General features: G+C 41.3%; 2 protein-coding genes across 3 annotated transcripts; both read left to right on the top strand.

Moving 5' to 3' along the window:
- Positions 1-432: 432 nt before the first annotated feature.
- Positions 433-3,578, top strand: LOC115683078 (homeobox-leucine zipper protein ATHB-6-like). The gene is made up of 3 exons (XM_030607492.2): positions 433-640; positions 1,201-1,598; positions 2,050-3,578. The coding sequence occupies exons 1-3, from the start codon at positions 580-582 to the stop codon at positions 2,608-2,610; spliced, it is 1,020 nt and encodes a 339-aa protein (XP_030463352.2). The 5' UTR covers positions 433-579; the 3' UTR covers positions 2,611-3,578.
- Positions 3,579-9,419: 5,841 nt separating this feature from the next.
- Positions 9,420-17,245, top strand: LOC115683076 (bifunctional riboflavin biosynthesis protein RIBA 1, chloroplastic-like). Of its 2 annotated transcripts, none has more exons than XM_030607488.2 (7): positions 9,420-9,578; positions 10,474-10,846; positions 10,969-11,190; positions 11,954-12,276; positions 14,203-14,332; positions 16,009-16,305; positions 16,842-17,245. In XM_030607488.2, exons 1-7 carry the CDS (start codon positions 9,523-9,525, stop codon positions 17,064-17,066), a joined length of 1,626 nt encoding a protein of 541 aa, XP_030463348.1. In that variant the 5' UTR covers positions 9,420-9,522; the 3' UTR covers positions 17,067-17,245. The 2 variants fall into 2 exon arrangements, with proteins under 2 accessions (XP_030463348.1, XP_056168513.1); XM_056312538.1 differs by having other exon boundaries at positions 9,426-9,578; positions 10,534-10,846.
- The last annotated feature ends 1,995 nt before the right edge of the window (positions 17,246-19,240 follow it).

The raw sequence follows: 19,240 nt of genomic DNA on the forward strand, positions 1-19,240 counted from the left end.
AAGCCATTGGTTGGTGAATTGGTGATTTGGTGACTTGCTCTTCTGGGTTGGGTTGGTCTTTTGCTTGTAGTGTCTGTTCTTGTCCCTGTGCATGAATTTTCTTGGGCCGTGCTCATGCAGTCTCCTCCTCCATCTTCTTCGTTTTCGTCGTCGTCACCACCACCATCATCATCTTTGGCTTTGATGGGTTCACGGGGAGGAGCGTTTGGGGAGAGGGCGAGAGACGGGGGAGAGAAGAGGAGAGAGAAGTGGCTGTGCATTCGTGTGCAGAACTGCACGAGCTGGTCTTGCTTCATACACGGGCGCTCTGCTTCCATGGCTGCTTTTAAATAGGACCCAAAAGGAAAAACCTCGCTTCTATAAAAAAAACTCTCCACTCGAGCGTCATGAACTTGCACTGAAAGTGCCAAACCAGGAAGGAAGGAAGGAGGGAAGAAAGAAACCCCCCTCCCTAGAGAACACGAAAAGAGTAAAAGTAAAAGAGCAAGCTTGATCTTACCTGTGATCTAATTATATATAAGAACTCTCTCTCTCTCTCTCTCTGTTTGAGAGAAGTCACAGTCCCCACTTTTTCCAGACATGAAGAGACTTGGCAGCTCAGATTCCTCGGGTGCTCTGATGTCCATCTGCCCACCTTCAGGTTCAACTTCTTAAATTAGATTAAAACCCATTCTTTTTGTTTGGGGGAACTTCCCTTTCTTTTCACAAGATTCACGGGCACTAGCAATGCTAGTTTTTGCATAAAGTGATAGACCCATGTGACACATGCTCTTCTGGTCCTCCTCATACATCTTTCCAACTGCATCGATCTCGTGTGGAATATGAATTATTCCACCCCCATGTTCACAAAAAGCCAGAGAATTTCTTTTCTTCTTTTTTTTCCTCATCTTTTCAGGCAAAAGAACAAAACACAAGAAGGAGCAAAAAGAAAAAAAGACCAGTTTTGATTCAATTTCAGGAACTTCACGCCCCCTTCTTTTCTGGGTTTTCAATCTCAGCCCAACTCACAAACCTTTTCCGCTTATTCACTTGATTTGAACTGATTCGGAGGAACTACAGCACAGCCCCCAAAAACCAGCATTTTCTCCCTGCTTTCCTGAAACAGTTGCGATCCAATTTCGACCTACTCGCCAATTCATTTGTGGGTTTCAATCTTGAGCCTAAACCCGCCAATCTTTTCTGTGTTTTATCTCGATGCAGAGGAATTGCAACACAGTCCAAGAAACGGCAACCCCATCTACAACGGCAGGGACCTGCAGTCCATGTTGGAGCTGGGCCTCGACGAGGAAGGCTGCGTGGAGGACCATTCCGCCGGGCACACCGCCGGCGAGAAGAAGAGGAGGCTGAGCATCGACCAGGTCAAGGCCCTGGAGAAGAACTTCGAGGTCGAGAACAAGCTCGAGCCGGAGCGGAAGGCGAAGCTGGCCCAGGAGCTGGGGCTGCAGCCGCGGCAGGTGGCCGTGTGGTTCCAGAACCGCCGCGCGCGGTGGAAGACGAAGCAGCTGGAGAGGGACTACGGCGTGCTCAAGGCCAACTTCGATGCCCTCATGCTCAACTTCGACGCTCTGAAGCACGACAACGACGCCCTTCGCAAGGAGGTAAAAAACAAAGCACTGATTAACACTGTGCATGGGTCAATGCGAACGATGCGATGACGTCATAATTGGGGTTATGGTCGTAGATCAGTGAAATTATTTATCATGGTACGGTGAATTGTCATCACCCGGATTAAAGTAAACAACATTGGATGATGAAAAGTACTTCAGGAACATGGATTTTGATGTAGGCCCTCTTTAATTATACGAATAAAGTGAAACATATCGCGATTCGCGAAGTAATACGGTACCCAAAGTAAAGTCCGAACGATATGTGCTAGGTCTTGATAAATGTCGTGACGCCTTTAGAGCGATGTCTCTAGCAATTGTATTCGTGTAATTTCCGCAATTGATTTGAAGTGTAGTTCCGAAACTAAGCAATTGGACTCCATACGTATATTACCCGAAACCACAAAATCTTTCTTACCAATTCGTAAATTGAACTTTGCCGCAGATACAGGAACTGAAATCGAAACTCCGCGAAGAAGACAAACCCGAGAGCAACCTTTCCGTCAAAGAAGAGGTCATAATGCCCGGCCAGGACTCCGACAAGATCCGGGCCCCGGATGACGGGGACGAAGCCAAGGCCTCTCCTCCCCCTCCGATTGCTGCCCCGCCTTGCGAGCTGAGCTTCAACAACGGCGGGCTCAAGGACGGGTCGTCTGACAGCGACTCGAGCGCTATCGTGAACGAAGAAAACGCCGCGACCAGCAGCAGCAGCCCGAACCCCGCCGTCCAGAGCCACGGCGGCTTCTTGAAATTCATCGGGTCGTCATCCTCCTCGGCCTCCCCGCCGCCGCAGCCGTCTTCCTTCAGCGGGTGCTTCGGCTTCCAGTTCCAGAGAGTGTACCAGCCTCAGCCTCAGCCTCCTCACCACCACCACCACCACCACCACCAGAGTCAGTACGTGAAGATGGAGGAGCACAATTTCCTCGGCGGCGAGGAGGACTGCAACTACTTCTCCGACGAGCAGGCTCCGACGCTGCAATGGTATTGCCCCGATCAGTGGAACTGATGGATCCGAACCTTCCTTCGGTCGACGGAACTGCAGATTAGAGAGAGAGAGAGAGAGACAGATGGAGGGCGAAAAAAACAGAGGGAATCCCTAGCGTTGCGTGCTTGGGAAGCGATACGAATTTTCGGGTACATGATCGCGTGAATCACTTCGACCTCGCACGACATGATACGATACGACGAGAGTAAGATCGAGAGAGGGGGTTCGGGTGCGGACCGGGAATTCAAGTAGTATGCGGTTCCTTATTGCAGGGTGGCATTCCAAGTTATAGGATGCAATTGAGATTGAATATGATGATGCGATTTGCTAATGTTTTTGTTCGCTCTTGCGACGGATCGTGAGAACTAAAGCATGGACAGGCCGGGTCACATGAAATTTCTAAACCTTAAGACAATATCAAGACGTGATCAATTATATTCCTGATCAACCAATAGGCAGCAAATCTGACCAAAAAAGAGAAACGAAATTGGGAAGCAACGATTGGCTTATCATAACGCGAGTTGCCAGTGTCGACTAGTCAAAATTCGGTGATTAGAGGTAGGGAAAGCTATTCGTAACAAATGCCTTGTGGACCCTTGACAACAATCCACAGCGATAGCAATTAGGGTTGTTGACAAATGGGACAAGGCGAGAATGCGGTTCTCGAGAGGCATTTGGGTTAAAAGCCCACTTGAGATAATGCCCATTTTGACTTAGCCTATATCTATCGAGTTTCATTGTTTTATCTTTTGATGTATAGGTATAAACACTTTCTCAAGAGGTCATTTATCTTGGTATTGCTATCACCTAAGCATGCTTGATATCAAAATTCGAATGCTAAATGATGTTGTTACGTCAAAATGCACCTCTTGTAGTTAATTGCTAAATCACATATATAATTATGTAGTGCTCTCTCCTTATTCAGCATGTAATTTGGTACAATCTTGACCCCTTCGCCGTTGTAAAAGTCTGCCGTGAGCTTCTCCTTATCCGAGCTTGTTCGCCTCGATGTTCACTCTCTGCCTTCGTCGATCGGACTCAGTTGTTACAAGCCCACCAGCTTTCGTGTGATTTGTTCCCCAATCACACAGCTACTAGAGGATATCCCGCTCTGAAGTAACACTTTTGGATTAACTTATTTGAGGTATTGTTCGTTTTGATCTATCGTGTACGAAACCTCACAGTTTTGTCATTTGGCATACAATTGGGCACTTTCCTCATGAGGTCACCTATTATAGTAGTGCTCTTACATAAGAACACTTGTCATCGAAGTCCCAATACCAAACTTAATCGTCACGCTAAGATGCTTATCTTGTGAGCTAATTATAGTTTTACATATATTATCTAGGAACGCTTTCCCTTTGTTCGGTGCACAATTTAGTTCGTTCTTGGCCCCTTCGCCATCCTAGAAGTTTGCCAAGAGTTGCTCCTTGTTTAGGCCTATTCGCCCTGACAATCACTCCCCACCATCTTTGAACCGGGTCGTTACAGGGGTAAATCCCTTACCTTTGTCTCAAAAGACATAGGGATGCCCTATCTCCTTAGCTTGTTATAGATGGAGCAAGTTTCTCTAACTTTATCTCCATTGTCGGTCCCTTCAAGTATGTGGATTTTTCTACTCAACTTGCACCGCTCCACATTAAACAAATGATATAAAAATCAAGCTATTGAAGTTTACTACATAACCTATTGGGCAAGTGGCGCAGTGATAAAGGGAATTGGGTGACGTGAAGACGTTTAGTTTCAGGTGTGAGGTCCGACACCTCACGCTCCGTAAAGAGGCGGAGTGAGAGTCCGAGAGAGAGAGAAGAGGATTAGAGTAGGACAGACAAAATAAAAAAGGTTTACGACAGAAAGTCTTCGTAATCAAATTAAGGAAAGAAGAGCGAAAAAATTTGGCTCTAACTAAAAGAGTTTTAATGCGTGAAAGAAGAATAGAGGAAAAGGGTAGTTTATACAAGGAAGAAACTGCAATTCATGAATAAAAGTTGAAAGGTAGGGGCAAGGCTGAGCCTATGCGGCAAGGGCAGCCATTTCCACTCCTTCCCAAGCTCCTCGAGCGAGGAGATGAGAATTTGCTCCATCCCTTATCGGACATAAGTAACTGGTCAATTTGTATTTGGATACGTACCCGTCTATGCATATTGGTATAAAGTAGACATACAATACGATTGTCGTTTCTGTATTGGTACGGATTATTTGGGTTGTTTCAATGTAAATGAGTGCAAACACTAGTCGACTCGAAAATGCACGAAATGTTTACGCTCTTTGCTGCTAGCTTTTTTCTTGAAGCAAGCATGTTGCACGCATGTACTTCGATTCGTGGGACGGGATAAAAAATATTCGCGACGCTCTAACTTGAACGATAAATTTTGTATATCAAATTTCATAAATGACGACGTACAATTAACGAAAATTTCTCCAAACACCAAGAGATTAATTAACTAACCGCAAGAGTCATTGTGGGTGACTTTTATTCGAGGCAACTATAATCGTTTTTAACTATTACTTGATTTCATTCCAACTTATGCAACTTATTCTTTACTATGGAAAGCGCTCGGTGAAGTATGGTCTGGCGTCTTAGACGGTATGAGATGGGTAGCGGTTAATGGGAGAACAGTTAAATTCTGAATTGATAACTAGGTTGATGAAGTTGGTCCCCTGGTCAATTGGATTTTGCCGTTTGCTACAATTCCAAATCTTGCCTCGTTCTTGATTTTGTTTGTAACAATCAATTGAGTCTCACAAGTCCAGCAGGTGTCCTGCCTCAGTCAATTTTGATGCAAATTCAATCCATGCTCCCACCCACCTTCAGGCTGTGGTGGTGGTGATTTGCTAGCTAGTTTGGGGTAGCAATAACAGTGGTTCATTCACTGTTAAAGAAGCTTACGAATTGATTTCACCAAGACATCATTTACCTACAGATAAGCTCTGGAGTTTAGTGTGGAAATGGGAAGGACCATAAAGGATTAGAAGTTTCTTGTGGCTGGTTTCTCACCGTGCCAACTTACTAATTACGAGAGATTCCAACATAAAATCACTGCGGATTCCTTTTTCACTTCTTGTCCGCAGTCGTCTGAAACAATTTTTCACGTGCTTAGAGATTGTAAGTATGTAAAGGCCGTTTGGCTAAAGATTTTGCCAGCAAGCTTAAGAGGCGAATGTTTTGCTCGTGATCTACACAAGTGGTTGTTGGCAAACCTATTTACTTCAACAAATCTGGTAAAAGAAGCGAACTTGCCACTAGTTTTTGGTGTAACTTGTTAGCATTTTTGAAATTGGAGAAACAAGAGATTATTTCAGACAGATTTTTCTCTTCCTGGGGCACCTATGGGCCTGATTTTGAGATATGGTAAGGACATCATTTTGGCTCGTATAACTGAGAACAGATTGTCTTATCAGAGGAAGAAACAAGATATGTTCGTAGGTTGGACCGTCTCTCCTATACCGACGAGGCCTCTAAAGGCAACTTGGTCGCTTCAATAGGTGGTCTTATTCGTAATAAATCAGGCAATTGGCTTGCTGAGTTCGCACAAAATGCAAGAGTGTGTTCTTCGTTCAAAGTAGAACTTTGGGCACAAAATGACCATCTCATCAGACATTCGTAAACTTACTGTGGAGGTGGACTCATAAACGGCTATTTCCCTTCTTTAGAAGTGAACTCCCTCTCTCAATTTTGGTGATATTCTCATTTCTCAGATTAGGAAATTGTCAAAGTATTTCCGATAGGTCAAAATCGTAGATACTTTTAGGGAAGGAAATTCATGTGCAGATTGATTATCAAATTGGATGCTTCAATCTATGATCTAAATGACCCTTTAGCATTAGATAGGCCACCTAGAGGTTCACTTTCTTTGTTGATAGGAGATCAGACATGATCAAGTTTTTTTTTTTTTTTGGGTAAGGAGACATGATCAAGTTTTATAAGGAGAGAAACAAAAAAAAATATAATAATGATTGACGTATGAACTTAATGGAATTAAAATTTGAGACTGGCTTGGTTTGTTTCGCGGAAAATGTAATATTCCTGGAAAATGGTTTCTAGGAAATTGAAAATATATTTTGGTATTTGGCTGAAACCTGAAAATAAGGCTGTGTTCGTTTCCGGAAAAATATTCTCCCGGAAAATATTTTCCGGATTTTCCGATGTTCGGGGCGGAAAACGTTTTCCGTGGAAAACATTTTCCTTCCCCTTCACAAAATAGCTTTTTTCCTATGGAAAATGACTTCCGCTTCTTCAAAAGCGGAAATCATTTTCCGTAGCATTCTGCTTCTTCTTCTTCACTATTTTTTTCATTTTTTCTTTCTTCTCTTTCCTCAATTCACCGTGGCACGGCCGGCCGTGGCGAGGCCCGAGCTTTCCGGCCTGGGGACGACCTCGGCCTCGCCGCCGTCGCGGCGTCGGGCGAGTCTCAAGCCTCGCCCAGTCGACAGATCCGGATGAGGCCGAGCTCGCCCGAGGTCGGCGAGCTCCAACCTCACAGATCCACGACTCGGGCGAGACTCGAGGTCGCCGGATCTGATGCTTTGATTGTTTTGTTTTCGATGTTCTTTGTTTGTGGGTTCTTCTTCTTCTTGTTCGTGGGCGAGGCTCCTCGGCTGCTTGATCGCCCGGCGCGACTTGGGCCTCGCTAGATCCGGCGACCTCGAGCCTTGCCCGAGGTCGCCGACATTAGCGAGGCTCCGGCGACCTCGGGTGAGGCTCGAGCCTCGCCCAGTCGCCGGATCGGCGAGGCGGCTCGCCGCGGCCTCGGCGGATCAAGCGAGGCGGAGCCTCGCCACAAGCCGGCGAGGCTCGACGTCGCCGGAATTTGGCGAGCTCGAGCCTCACCGGCTGGGGCGATGCTCGAGCTCGCCTCCGGCCGGCCGCGCCGCACCGGTTGCCGGCGACCTACGGAGAAGAAGCAAAAGAAAAAGAAAAAGAAAAGAAAATATTAAAAATATTAAAAGTATTGCAAGAAGCAAAATCATTTCTATACCGAACAACGGAAAATATTTTCCGAGACTTTTTGATTTTAGCCGAACACCGTAAAATTGTGTTCCAGGAAAATATTTTTCAGGAAAATGACTTCCGGAAAATATTTTCCAAAAGGAGAATATTTTCCGCCAAACGAACTGAGCCTAAATTGAAAAATATTTTCCATCGTTTACTATGGAAAATCTGATTTGATTTTTCTTAATATGCATACACTATTCGAACGCTAGTAACTTGCGCATGGACAATCAGGAACCGAGTACGGGCACTAGAGTCCTAGATCCGGCCTCGATGGAGCCTCGATGTACCTTGACCTGGGCACCGAGATCGAGGCATGGGCACTTGAGTCTCGGGCTTGGCCTCAATGGACCCGAGCGAGGGAACTGAGGTTCCGGGCCTGGCCTCGATGGACCCGGGCACGACCTTTGTGGACCTAGGCACAACCTTTATGGATCCGAGGCCGGGTGTTGAGGATCCGAGCTTGGGTATCGAGAGCTCGCACTCGGCCTTTGTGGACCTGGGCCTTAGTGCAAGGATAGGCATAAGCATTGGGGGCTCGGGCCTAGCCTCGATGAACCCGGCCGCGGGACCCAAGCACGGGCACTAAGGTCTCGGGCTCGGCCTCAATGGACCCGAGCATGGGCGCTGGGGATTCAGGCGCGGACACCAGGGTCACAGGCCTTAATGGACCCAAGTCCAGGCGCAGGAGACCTGGTCTTGGACATCGGGGACCCAAAAACCAGCATTGGAGTTTTCGTACCTAAGCGTAATGTTTCGGGTTCAAACGCTAGTTATATTTTAGAGAACGATTTTTGATTTTTTTTTTAAAATAAATTATTTTCCCGAAGTATAGGTAGAAAAACATTTTCCGTTGACTTATTTTTCCTAAGCGAACTGAATGCTTGAAAATGAGGAAAATGCTTTTCCAGAAAATGTTGTCTGTAAAACAAACGGAGCCCGAAGAAAATTCAAAATTTCTCCATCAACAATCCTAGGATAAAACAATAAGGGTTAATACCACCAAAAACCCAAAACTGGTACGCGTGTGACAATTTTATCCTGAACTTTTTTTTTTACCATCAAAAACCCCAAATTGGTACACCTGTGACAATTTTATCCCAAACTTTTTTTTTACCATAAAAAACTCCAAATTAGTATTCCAAACTGGTAAACCCGTGACAAATTTACCCTAAACTATTTTTTTGATCACGAAAAATCCCAAACTGGTACACCTGTGACAATTTTACCCTGAACTAATAAATTTTTAATATTATTTTTTATTTTTTCGATTTTTTATTATTTTTTCTTTTCTTTTTTTTTCTTCATCTTCAATCTCTTGCCGGTTGCTGGACCAGCGACTAGCCAGAGGCGGAAGCCGGCGAGGTCGGCCCTGACGGCCGTTGGCGAGGCTCGACCTCGCTGGCGCGGGCTAGGGCTGCCCTCGCCCGACTCAGGTGAGGGATGCCCTCGCTTGAGTCGGGCGAGGGCTGTCCTCGCCCGCCCAGGCGAGGTCGGTCCTCGCCCGACGCCGGCGAGTTTTCCGTTGACTTATTTTTCCTAAGCGAGCTGAATGCCTGAAAATGAGGAAAATGCTTTTCCAGAAAATGTCGTCCGCAATACAAATGGAGCTCGAAGAAAATTCAAAATTTCTCTATCAACAATCCTAGGATAAAACAATAAAGAAAAACCGTAATTCCAAGCCAACCATTAGTTCTCATCTATGCGACCCACTTGTTCATCATTTCCGATGACGTTCGAGTTTTCAGGGGACAACCGACCTCACTTCCGTACTATTTATTATCCGATTTATTCGTCTGACCAAAAAAAAAATGTTATTCGATTTATTCGGATAATTTTAAGAATTACGAAACCGAGAAAACAAAGAAATAATTATCCGACCGGCGATTTTCAGTTTTCACGACCATCCGCTCGCCATCGCTCGTTTCGTAGGGGAGGTGATGATGGCGTCACTCGGTCTTCGCCACCCTTCTTCCTCCGCGTTCGCGAGCTCGCAGTATGCTCTCTATCTCTCTCTCTATCTCTCTCTCTCTCTCTCTGACGTGCCTGTGAACCAGAGTGCAAGGGTGCGGTGATTAAAGAATTCGCTTGCGTTGGCATGTAGTGCTCGCCTGTTTCGTTATTTAATGCGACCCGCAATCGTGTCTGTCCTTCGCTCTCGAAGCGGCGCCGTTCGTTACTCGCGTTGGGATTTCCCAGATGAAGGGTTGTCGCCGATACCTATGAAAGTTCTGAAAGTTCTGGGATTGAAGCGTTCGGTTCTGTGAATTTTTGTGTGGTGGGTGATGACAACTGGGTGGAGTGTTGAGATCTGGGATCAGCTGGTTCCTGGTTTCTAGGTATTGTGAACAATTCGGCTGGAAATGGGTGGCTCTTGGCTTGGTGTTTCGCTTCTCTTGTAAATTTGAATGGGGGGCTGATCCAAAAGGAGAAGAAGAGACGATTATGCCAATAATTTGTGCTGAACTTTGGCTTTTGTGGTGACCAACGATTTGTCTTTGCGGTTCATTTCGGGCATGGCTAACTAGGAGTGATTTCTAATCGCGCTTATATAAAAGGGTATTGTTTTAACTAATGTCCAGAGCACTGGATTTCCAAAGCACCGAATACGGATGATCTGAGAAAAAGCATCGTATTGAAAACTGCAAACTTTCTTCTTTTGTTCCTTAAAAAGTGCCATGGATATTATAAGCTTTGCGACTCGCGATAAATAAAAGAGAACGTCTTACGATGCTGTGTTTATTTTGACTTGTAATCTAAGTTGTTTTCGATAAGTTAATGTATAATTTTGGGAATTCAATTTCAATGTGTCAGTAGTTTTGATATTCCAAGCAAATTTTATGATGAATGAGGAAGGATGGCTAATTCTTTCTTTGTTCCATACAACAAAGTTGTAAGCATGGAGTGAGTACTTCCACATCATACCTCTCCAAATCCGGTGTGTTCTTCAGGATTCCGAGCAAACCCTGTAGATTAAGGGCTATCAGAAAAGCGACATTTGCAGTACTTTCTGGGGAGGATGATCTCTTACCCCATTCCTATAACAATGGGGCGGCCTCAGGGCAAAATTTTATATTAGATGGCCAAGCACAGCCCAAAAGAGTTCATGTTCACTCCAACGGTCTAGCGTTTGGGACGCTTGCTGCTGAAATAACACCTACCACTCAAGGTTTTTTTCCTAATGAAGATGTGTATGACCTTGATGTACCTTCCGAAGGATTTTCTTCAATTCCGGAGGCAATTGAAGATGTTCGTCAAGGCAAGGTTGGAGCTTCCTTGCCAATTAACTCGTTTGTCATTGATCTGCCCAATCAAAATTCTTCTCCTCATCTGTTATTTGGAGATGGGAATGGGATTAGGATATTAAATTCTGTGTGTTCTTGCAGTTTGTTGTTGTAGTAGATGATGAAGACAGAGAAAATGAGGGAGATTTAATAATGGCAGCATCTTTGGTAACACCGGAAGCTATGGCGTTTATAGTCAAGCATGGTACTGGAATTGTATGTGTGAGCATGAGAGAAGAAGACTTGGAGAGGCTGCAACTTCCCCTCATGGTGACCCACAAGGAGAATGAGGAAAAGCTTTGCACAGCTTTTACTGTTTCGGTGGTATGGATTTTCTTGAATGTTAGATCGATCCTATTACCATTTTAATTATTTCTCTGGAAATTTTTATAATGGGCTTTTACCTAGACAGATAGTCTGACATCAAATTGTCTTTTGCTTTGGAAGACAATAAGTCCCAAAGATGGCATGACTAACCATGCAATTTATGTTTGATTTCTCTTATTTTTTGGTACTATCTGGAATAGTTTTGGTTGTTTCTGTGTATAAATATGATATTTACGACATGATTCTTCCACTTTTATTGTTTGGCGTGCAAGTATTTTGAGAACCATCAAAAGGTTGCATCACCATTCGATGATTACGAATATGTCTTTCATCTTTATGCTATTATCTAGTTATTCAATACCATATGTAACATCAATGGTTGATGCTGGACATCTTGACTGAATTATTGTTTTATCTGCTTTCTGAAAAATCGATCTTTATATTGAACACTGTGACATCAACCTATGATGTAATTGCTCATAGTTGTACATGTGGTTTTTTAGGCAATAGTTTGCTTCTTCTGAGAGAAGTTTGTAGGTTGGATACATGCTAGAAAGGAGATTGAGGTTGCCATGAGAGAATGCATTATCCCGTCAGAGGACCTTAGCATAAAAAAATCATTAACTATAGGCTGGATTTTTCCGCAATTGTAGTTGACTAAAAAAACAAGTTTGGAAATTTCTGATACCTCAGTAGCTTCTTCTCATGGACGGTTGCTTGATTCACTGTGAGATCTGAGTCAGTCATCTTTTCATATAAGGACGCAAAACGCGGGACAACTACTGGTGTCTCAGCTCATGATAGAGCCAGGACAATATTGTCTCTTGCATCAAAAGATTCAAAACCTGAAGATTTTAATCGGCCTGGCCATGTTTTCCCCCTAAAATATAGAGAAGGAGGGGTTCTCAAAAGAGCTGGGCATACAGAAGCTTCTCTTGATCTGGCAATGTTGGCTGGGTTGGAGCCTATTGGAGTTCTATGTGAGATAGTGGATGATGATGGTTCTATGGCCAGATTACCAAAGCTTCGTCAATTTGCACAGAAAGAGAACTTAAAAATAATTTCAATTGCTGATTTGATCAGGTACTTTTGCACCCTTCTTGCATGCGCAATTTCCCTTTTGTTAATTTTTATGTCCCTCTGCTTTTAGCCACACAGACGGTCTTTGATTGTCTTCAGAGTGGTCATTTGCAGCCATTTCTTCTAAAATGGCGAATCTCCTTTCTGAGCGTCCAATCTTTGAGGTGATTTTCCTTGTGGAATTTCAACCTTCAAGCGATTAAACACTGGTGTATCTTGTTTATCTTCTGTACTGAAATGAGGCTTCCTCTGCAAGTGATATGTCGACAAAGCTATGAATTGACAAATTCTGCGATCTAGGTTGCTATTACTGGTACCCTGCGCTCGTCTCATCTGATATTTCACTGTATCTCCTGGAATCAGATGCATGTTGCATCTTTTTTCTTCACTTGCTTCATCTGTGGATGATTTATCGCTTAGATTGCATTTGGAATCTCATGCATTTTTTACTGTTAGATCTAATCTATGTTTTGTATGAGGATTGAGGAGTACTATGACTGTGGAGAAGCTAGGAATGTTCAAGTTGAGTTATTAGAAGTACATCAGAAGGGATAAGTTATACAAAAGAAAGTTCTTTCTTTTAACTCACCCAATCCTTGGATTCTGGTAGATTCCTGATCTAGTTTTTCAAGTCATGTAGGAAGAACGGTGAAAACTTCCGTTCCTCTCGCACGATTCATGGTTATTCCAGCGTAATCTTTATCACAGTCAAAGTTGTAATAGCTATTACATGGAGCCCTCCGTAATAGCTATTACAACTATTCTCAGTATATGCCTTTGTTCTCGATGTTGTAATAGCTATTTTCAAAATACCCATCTTTATCACTCATTCTATCAATGTTAGAGTAAATTAGCGTTGAAATAATTATTAATTCTAATTAAATTTATTTATATTACTTGTAATGATAACATCAATTATACTTATCTTTGACTTTAATCACAAATTGTGTAATTAATAAATAAAATATTAAATAGTAGGTAAATAATTCATGAAATATAATTTATGTTATCTTGATAATACACAACTTTCATAATAAATTGACAGTCTATTAGTTGCTCCCTATTAGGTAAGGTTGTCTAAATTTTCATAACTTGAAATTACATTAACTAATGCTCAAATTGTGATATAATTATTATTTCAATCATACTATTAATTATGTAATCACTAATATTTTTTTCATATAATCTCATATTATATGATTAAATCTAAATCATAATCATAAATTAATTATTAAGTGATTGATGATAATTTTATATACTATTGAAGTAATAATTACAATAATATAATATTTATTTTATTAAAATCACGTGTTATGTGCTTAATTTTTAATTATAATCATAAATAAGTTACTAAAATATAAATAAATGTTTGATGTAATGGATTATTTTCAAATGATTTATACGGGGTATTAAACTCATGAATCATGATTAACAATTAAAGTGATAATTATAATATTCTCTCCGATTTCTATTTTAGGGTTATTTTAGGAATTCTGATGCTATATGTTATTCATGAAATCAGACTATGTAACGGGTATTACATTTTTTAAACTAAATAGCATAATAGGCGTTCGGCTTTATTACCTTATAGCATAATGGCATGTTCCAACCTTATTCCATTTTTGAAACCAAACGGGCTGTAATTGATAGCCTTTCTTATTACAAATAAGCAATGACACCTTGCGTCCTTGAACTGATGATTGTCTTTCGCCTGAAGTAGCCTCCTCTGACCCTTGGGATCAACGAGGCATAGTAATTGTCCTTTGAGAACAGGTTGGGTGATGTGAGATGCTGTTGGAACTTGGAAGATTGTCTTCCATAATCATGTTTCCAGCGTAGCATGCATGTGGTTTTTCTGTTAACGCTGTGTGCTCTTTGATCCAAATAATTTATTGCGATAAAATTCTTTTTGTGCAATTCTTATGGCAGATATAGAAGGAAAAGGGACAAGTTGGTGGAGCAGGCTGGTGTTGCCCCAATACCCACGATGTGGGGGCCTTTTATGGCCTTCTGTTATAGATCACTGCTTGATGGGATTGAGCATATTGCCATGGTTAAAGTAAGTGCCATTGCTGGATAACTAAAGAATTTTTCAAGTAGTTACTATTAAACTAGTACCAGATGCAAGATGCAGGGATAAACTTCTCAGTTTGCCCAGTGTTTTGACTTTCCATATTCGTATTTGTGATGCAACGGCTTACTGAAATCTGCGACTCTGTTTTTTCCCCTCGAAGGCTTCTTATAACGTTTAATCATATAATCAGGTTCTTTTTATGGTTGCCATCACTTATACGGTTCAAAAAATTTTCAAAGAAAAAAAAGTAGATAAAAGATCGGCAAATTGTCTTGGGACAAAAAGGTGCTGTATTGTACTTTCTATGATCAATTTTCTAGGTGTTTTTAGAAAGATGCTTGTTTGTGTGTCCTTTGTGACTTTCATTTGATTGGTCCATGACAGGATGAAGATACATGGGTTAAAATTGGCTGTAGGCTTCAATTCTCCATTTAATTTATTCTGGAAAATCCTCGTCATCTGCTTTGTCAAAAATTTATTATCATATTACAGTCTAATTATTATACTTCCTTGGATGTAATGAAACAAGACAAATGAAGAAGACAAAAGATGCTTCTTCTCTTGCTTAAATATATATATATATATATATTTTCGGAGTACCTGTAGTTGGAAGTTCCAAACTGCTGATTTTCTTGTTCTGTAGTTATACTTTTTTCTACTTGATTTTCCTTTCTCAGTATAATCTATCTGCAACAGTAGATGCTATGTGTGTGGAGCAGGAGGAATATCAGAACTCCTGAAGATAGAGAAAATTCTTATTCTATTGTTGGGCTTGTAAGACCATCCACACCTGCAAAGATGTTCATTTGGTTGCGAATGTCTTTGATAACTAATCCCATAGCGGTGACGGAAACATAGGTGAGAGAATATGTTGAATGATTATAACAGGCAGGTGGTGCTCAGGGGGTTTTAAGAAGAGAAACCAAAAGACCAATCAGAATCTAGTGGTCTTAAAATAATACCTGAAATTATTCAAATATAGACTATAAATACTCACACCACAAAAGCAGGGGAGCTTTGGACTAAATAATGCTGCATGTGCTTTTCATTTCGATGAATTTTCATAGTTATTTTTCGGGGGGTTGGGGGAAGGACAAAGTTCGCCTTTAAATCAACTTTGTTTTCATCCTCCACTATTTAAATCAAACATTTGCATTTGTCCACATGGAGGACGATTATCTACCGGGTGGTTAGTAAATTCTCAATGTCACAATAGTTCAGTACTTACGTGGAATGCCAACTCAAGCAAAAAATAAGCACTAAATTTTAAATTTGTAAGAAGTTTTTATAGGTGCTGTTCAATATTAAATACTGTAATGTGGTCGTGATGTTTCTGAATATTCTTGGAGGGTGAGTGAAAGGTGCTTCTTCAACAGAGTGATGAATGGTATTTAGTTGAAGTAATGGATACTTCTGAAGCCAAAAGGAGTAGTGAATGAATTTTTTAGTACCACTTAGCATCTAACTGCTATGATAATCCTGTTTGTGCATCTAGTTTCTGACTAGCAAAGCTTCCCCTATCAGACCACATAAGTCTTTTAGATCGGACAGTTGTGTTGGTTGGTACAGAATATTACTTGTTAATGCTGTGTCTTGCGAGAATCGGTGAATACTTTATTACGTCGAAATGGGTAAGGAGGTTTGAACTTTGATACTTCCAGGGTGAGATCGGAGATGGACATGACATTCTTGTGAGGGTACATTCAGAGTGTCTCACCGGCGATATATTTGGATCGGCGAGATGTGACTGTGGCAATCAGCTGGCGCTTGCTATGAAACAAATCGAGGCAGCTGGGAGGGGTGTGCTGGTGTATCTTCGTGGGCATGAAGGGAGAGGGATCGGTTTGGGCCATAAGCTTCGTGCTTACACCTTACAAGACGACGGTCGTGACACTGTGGAAGCCAATGAAGAACTTGGATTACCTGTTGATTCCAGGGAATATGGCATTGGTGCTCAGGTACACACTAAAATCCCATTCTATCTGCAATGTATTAATGTGCAAATGCGAATCAAATGATGGCTCGAACCGTGTGATAGTATCAAGACGTACAAACTTGTTTATGGAAGAGGTACAAACTTCTTGATTTTGAACTTGCACCAAATTTGTAATTCTTTTTGAAGGCTTTAGCGTACAATGAAAATGATGGATAACACCATCTAATGTGCTTCAAAAAGGTCACTCTTAGGGGGTGTTTGTTTCAATAAAAATGATATCCATGAAATGATTATCCAAACTCTCGTGTTAAAAAGTGGATGATCAATACAAAGGGTTTTACGATCAAGGAAAACAATCGTAGTTAAAATTGAGGAAAATGATCTCTCCAACTGTAGGTATTTCATGTGTTTAGTTGCGAAAGCAGACGCTGCTGTCCCGTACGCTTTATTAGATCTGCATATCTCGTCTCTCTTGTTCGGTCTATTTCTTTTCGCACCCATTTCTTTCTGTCTTTCGTTTCAAAGTACGTGTTGTTGATTGGCGACCAATCACTGCAGATTTTACGAGATACAGGCGTACACACGATGAGGCTGATGACGAACAATCCTGCCAAGTATGTAGGTCTCAAAGGCTATGGTTTGGCCATAGTTGGTCGGGTGCCGTTGTTGACGCCTCTGACCGTGGAGAACAGAAGATATCTGGAGACGAAGCGCGCGAAGATGGGACATGTCTATGGCCACGAAGATACTGATTCCACCGCAGATGACTCATCTGAGACATGAACAGTTTCAAGAACGCGACCCGCCTTTCAATTTTTCATACGTTTTTGCAGCGTTTTGGATTTCCTGCCATTTTGGCTAAAACTCACATTTGAGTTTCTCTCGTCCCTCGGAGAAGACTATACCACGGTAATCAATTTCTCTTAAAATGATTTCTCTATAGATAATGTTTTGAACCGTAAGCAATTTCTTATAGAATTTAGTAGATAGGCGCTTAATACGTTGGCTAAGGTTTTTAAAGGTTTGGCCCGGTTTGACCTGGGATCAAACTTCGTGAAAATTTGATTAGAGGGTGTAATTGGATCGTATCTATGGCAGACTTTCCAACATTACTCAGCCTTCACAAATCTGGCTGGGAAATCCCAAGAAATTATATTTTCTAATCGCGACCGTCCGATCTCGAGGGTATTGGAAAAATTGGGAATTTCTACGGCCGATTCATCTTAAAAAAAATGCAGATCACAAGATACATGGAGGATCGATCGAACTTACAAAACGGAGGAATGATCATGGCTTGGTCAAATTACTTGGGACAAAAGTTGTCAAAAATCGAAAATTATATCCACTGTAATATATTTATCTAATTTTTTTTCTGTGACACTAAAAATTTCAAATTTGTACCTGTGTGATATATTTACTCTCTATCAAGGTTTCGTCAATGAGCACCGTTAAAAATCTGTTTATATTGACGCTGAAAAGTAAACGTTATTAATATGGCATCCACATGGCTTAAGTGAAATAAAAATAACGTTGTTTTGACTGAAAAATCATTTGACGAATTTTGACGGAGGGTAAATGTGTCATATAGGTACAAGTTGATAAGAAAAAGTTTAGGATAAGTGCTTCACAGTGGGCATATTTTAGGTTTTTTTTATATCAAATTAAAATTTTCATAATTAATGTGTCAAAGTAGTCATTGTTTATGATTTTTTTTGTGACTTTTTCCCAATTAATTACTAATAACGGGGTCTAATGAAAACAGAAAAGCGTGGCATTTTGTGATGATCTTTGAAACTAAAGGAGAACATGTGAGAATTTCGAAAAACAAAAAAAAAAAAGAACATATGAGAATGAACTCAAAACAAACTTCTTGCATTAGCCATGCCAAACCCTAACACACTATACTTCATCTTCAATTTTTCAATGATGTACTAGAGTTTATTCGGCGTGGGCGATCCCGTCTCCAATGTCAAAGCACGACGCAAGTGTGTTTTAAGAGATACACATCACTTGTCTGTTGGACACCGAGATAAATCGCGCAAATCCGATATTAATCGCGGATGAAGATGCGCACATCGGATGTTTAAGCAAAAAGAAAAGAAAAGGAAAGGAAAACATCGGCCGGAGTTGCCACATTAGAGCATGTAGCCTCCTCTCACTCACTATTCCAAGTCACCTAAGTCAGATGCCCTCTCTTGAAGTTTTGACTCCTCTTTTTCTAGTCATAATTTGTGATTTTTAAATTCCAATAACTTCCATTAATCCTTTTTTTCTTTTTTTTATGTATGATCACTACCTTTTTTGTAGTAGCCATGCAAAAGTATCGAATCATTCGTGGGTCCTGCACCCTCTTTTACTTTATCGGATTTGATTAGATATTCGAATCGGTGGCGTATCATCGCAATCATTCTGACACGTACATACATATAATTGACCAAAACATCGACATTTATACTTCCATTTCCTTTTTCTACAAAAGTTTTTGATCCTCATTCCATGTAGACGAAAACAAAACAATATATTCTAGCAACGTGAAATCTTCGGAAGATCCATCGTCATTACTTCATTAATCCGACTCAGGTCTAGTGCATGCATGTACGTAGAGTAAATCCATCCTCGGAAAATAGCTTTTGGTGACCACTTTATGTGCATTTACTCACTCACCTATCTCATTTGGATTTGAAAGGCATAAAAGGAAATCTTAGATGATTATTGGTGTGATTTCATTACCTAATATGGTGAGAATATAACCTAACTTTGGAGGCATGGCATGGCATGCAAGTAACTATACCTCCAAAGTTGCCACATGAAAAGGCAAAGAAAGGAAATAAATCATTTAAAGGACAGTCAAGAGACAAAAAAAAAAGAGAGGACAACTTTCCTTATATACTTTCTTACCCACTAAGCCTTGCTTTAATTTGGATAATTTTTTATTTGTTCTAGATATCTTTTTGGGG

Source organism: Syzygium oleosum, unplaced genomic scaffold (assembly GCF_021117445.2).
Source record: "Syzygium oleosum isolate NSW1041296 unplaced genomic scaffold, Sole_v2.1 Sole_v2.06, whole genome shotgun sequence".
Lineage (NCBI taxonomy): Eukaryota > Viridiplantae > Streptophyta > Magnoliopsida > Myrtales > Myrtaceae > Syzygium > Syzygium oleosum.

Coding starts and splice junctions, on each gene's coding strand:
- LOC115683078 (XM_030607492.2), top strand. CDS start 580: ATGAAGAGACTTGGCAGCTCAGATTCCTCGGGTGCTCTGATGTCCATC. Junction 641..1,200: donor GTCCATCTGCCCACCTTCAG/GTTCAACTTCTT, acceptor ATCTCGATGCAG/AGGAATTGCAACACAGTCCA. Junction 1,599..2,049: donor ACGACGCCCTTCGCAAGGAG/GTAAAAAACAAA, acceptor ACTTTGCCGCAG/ATACAGGAACTGAAATCGAA.
- LOC115683076 (XM_030607488.2), top strand. CDS start 9,523: ATGATGGCGTCACTCGGTCTTCGCCACCCTTCTTCCTCCGCGTTCGCG. Junction 12,277..14,202: donor TCAATTGCTGATTTGATCAG/GTACTTTTGCAC, acceptor TTCTTATGGCAG/ATATAGAAGGAAAAGGGACA. Junction 14,333..16,008: donor AGCATATTGCCATGGTTAAA/GTAAGTGCCATT, acceptor TGATACTTCCAG/GGTGAGATCGGAGATGGACA.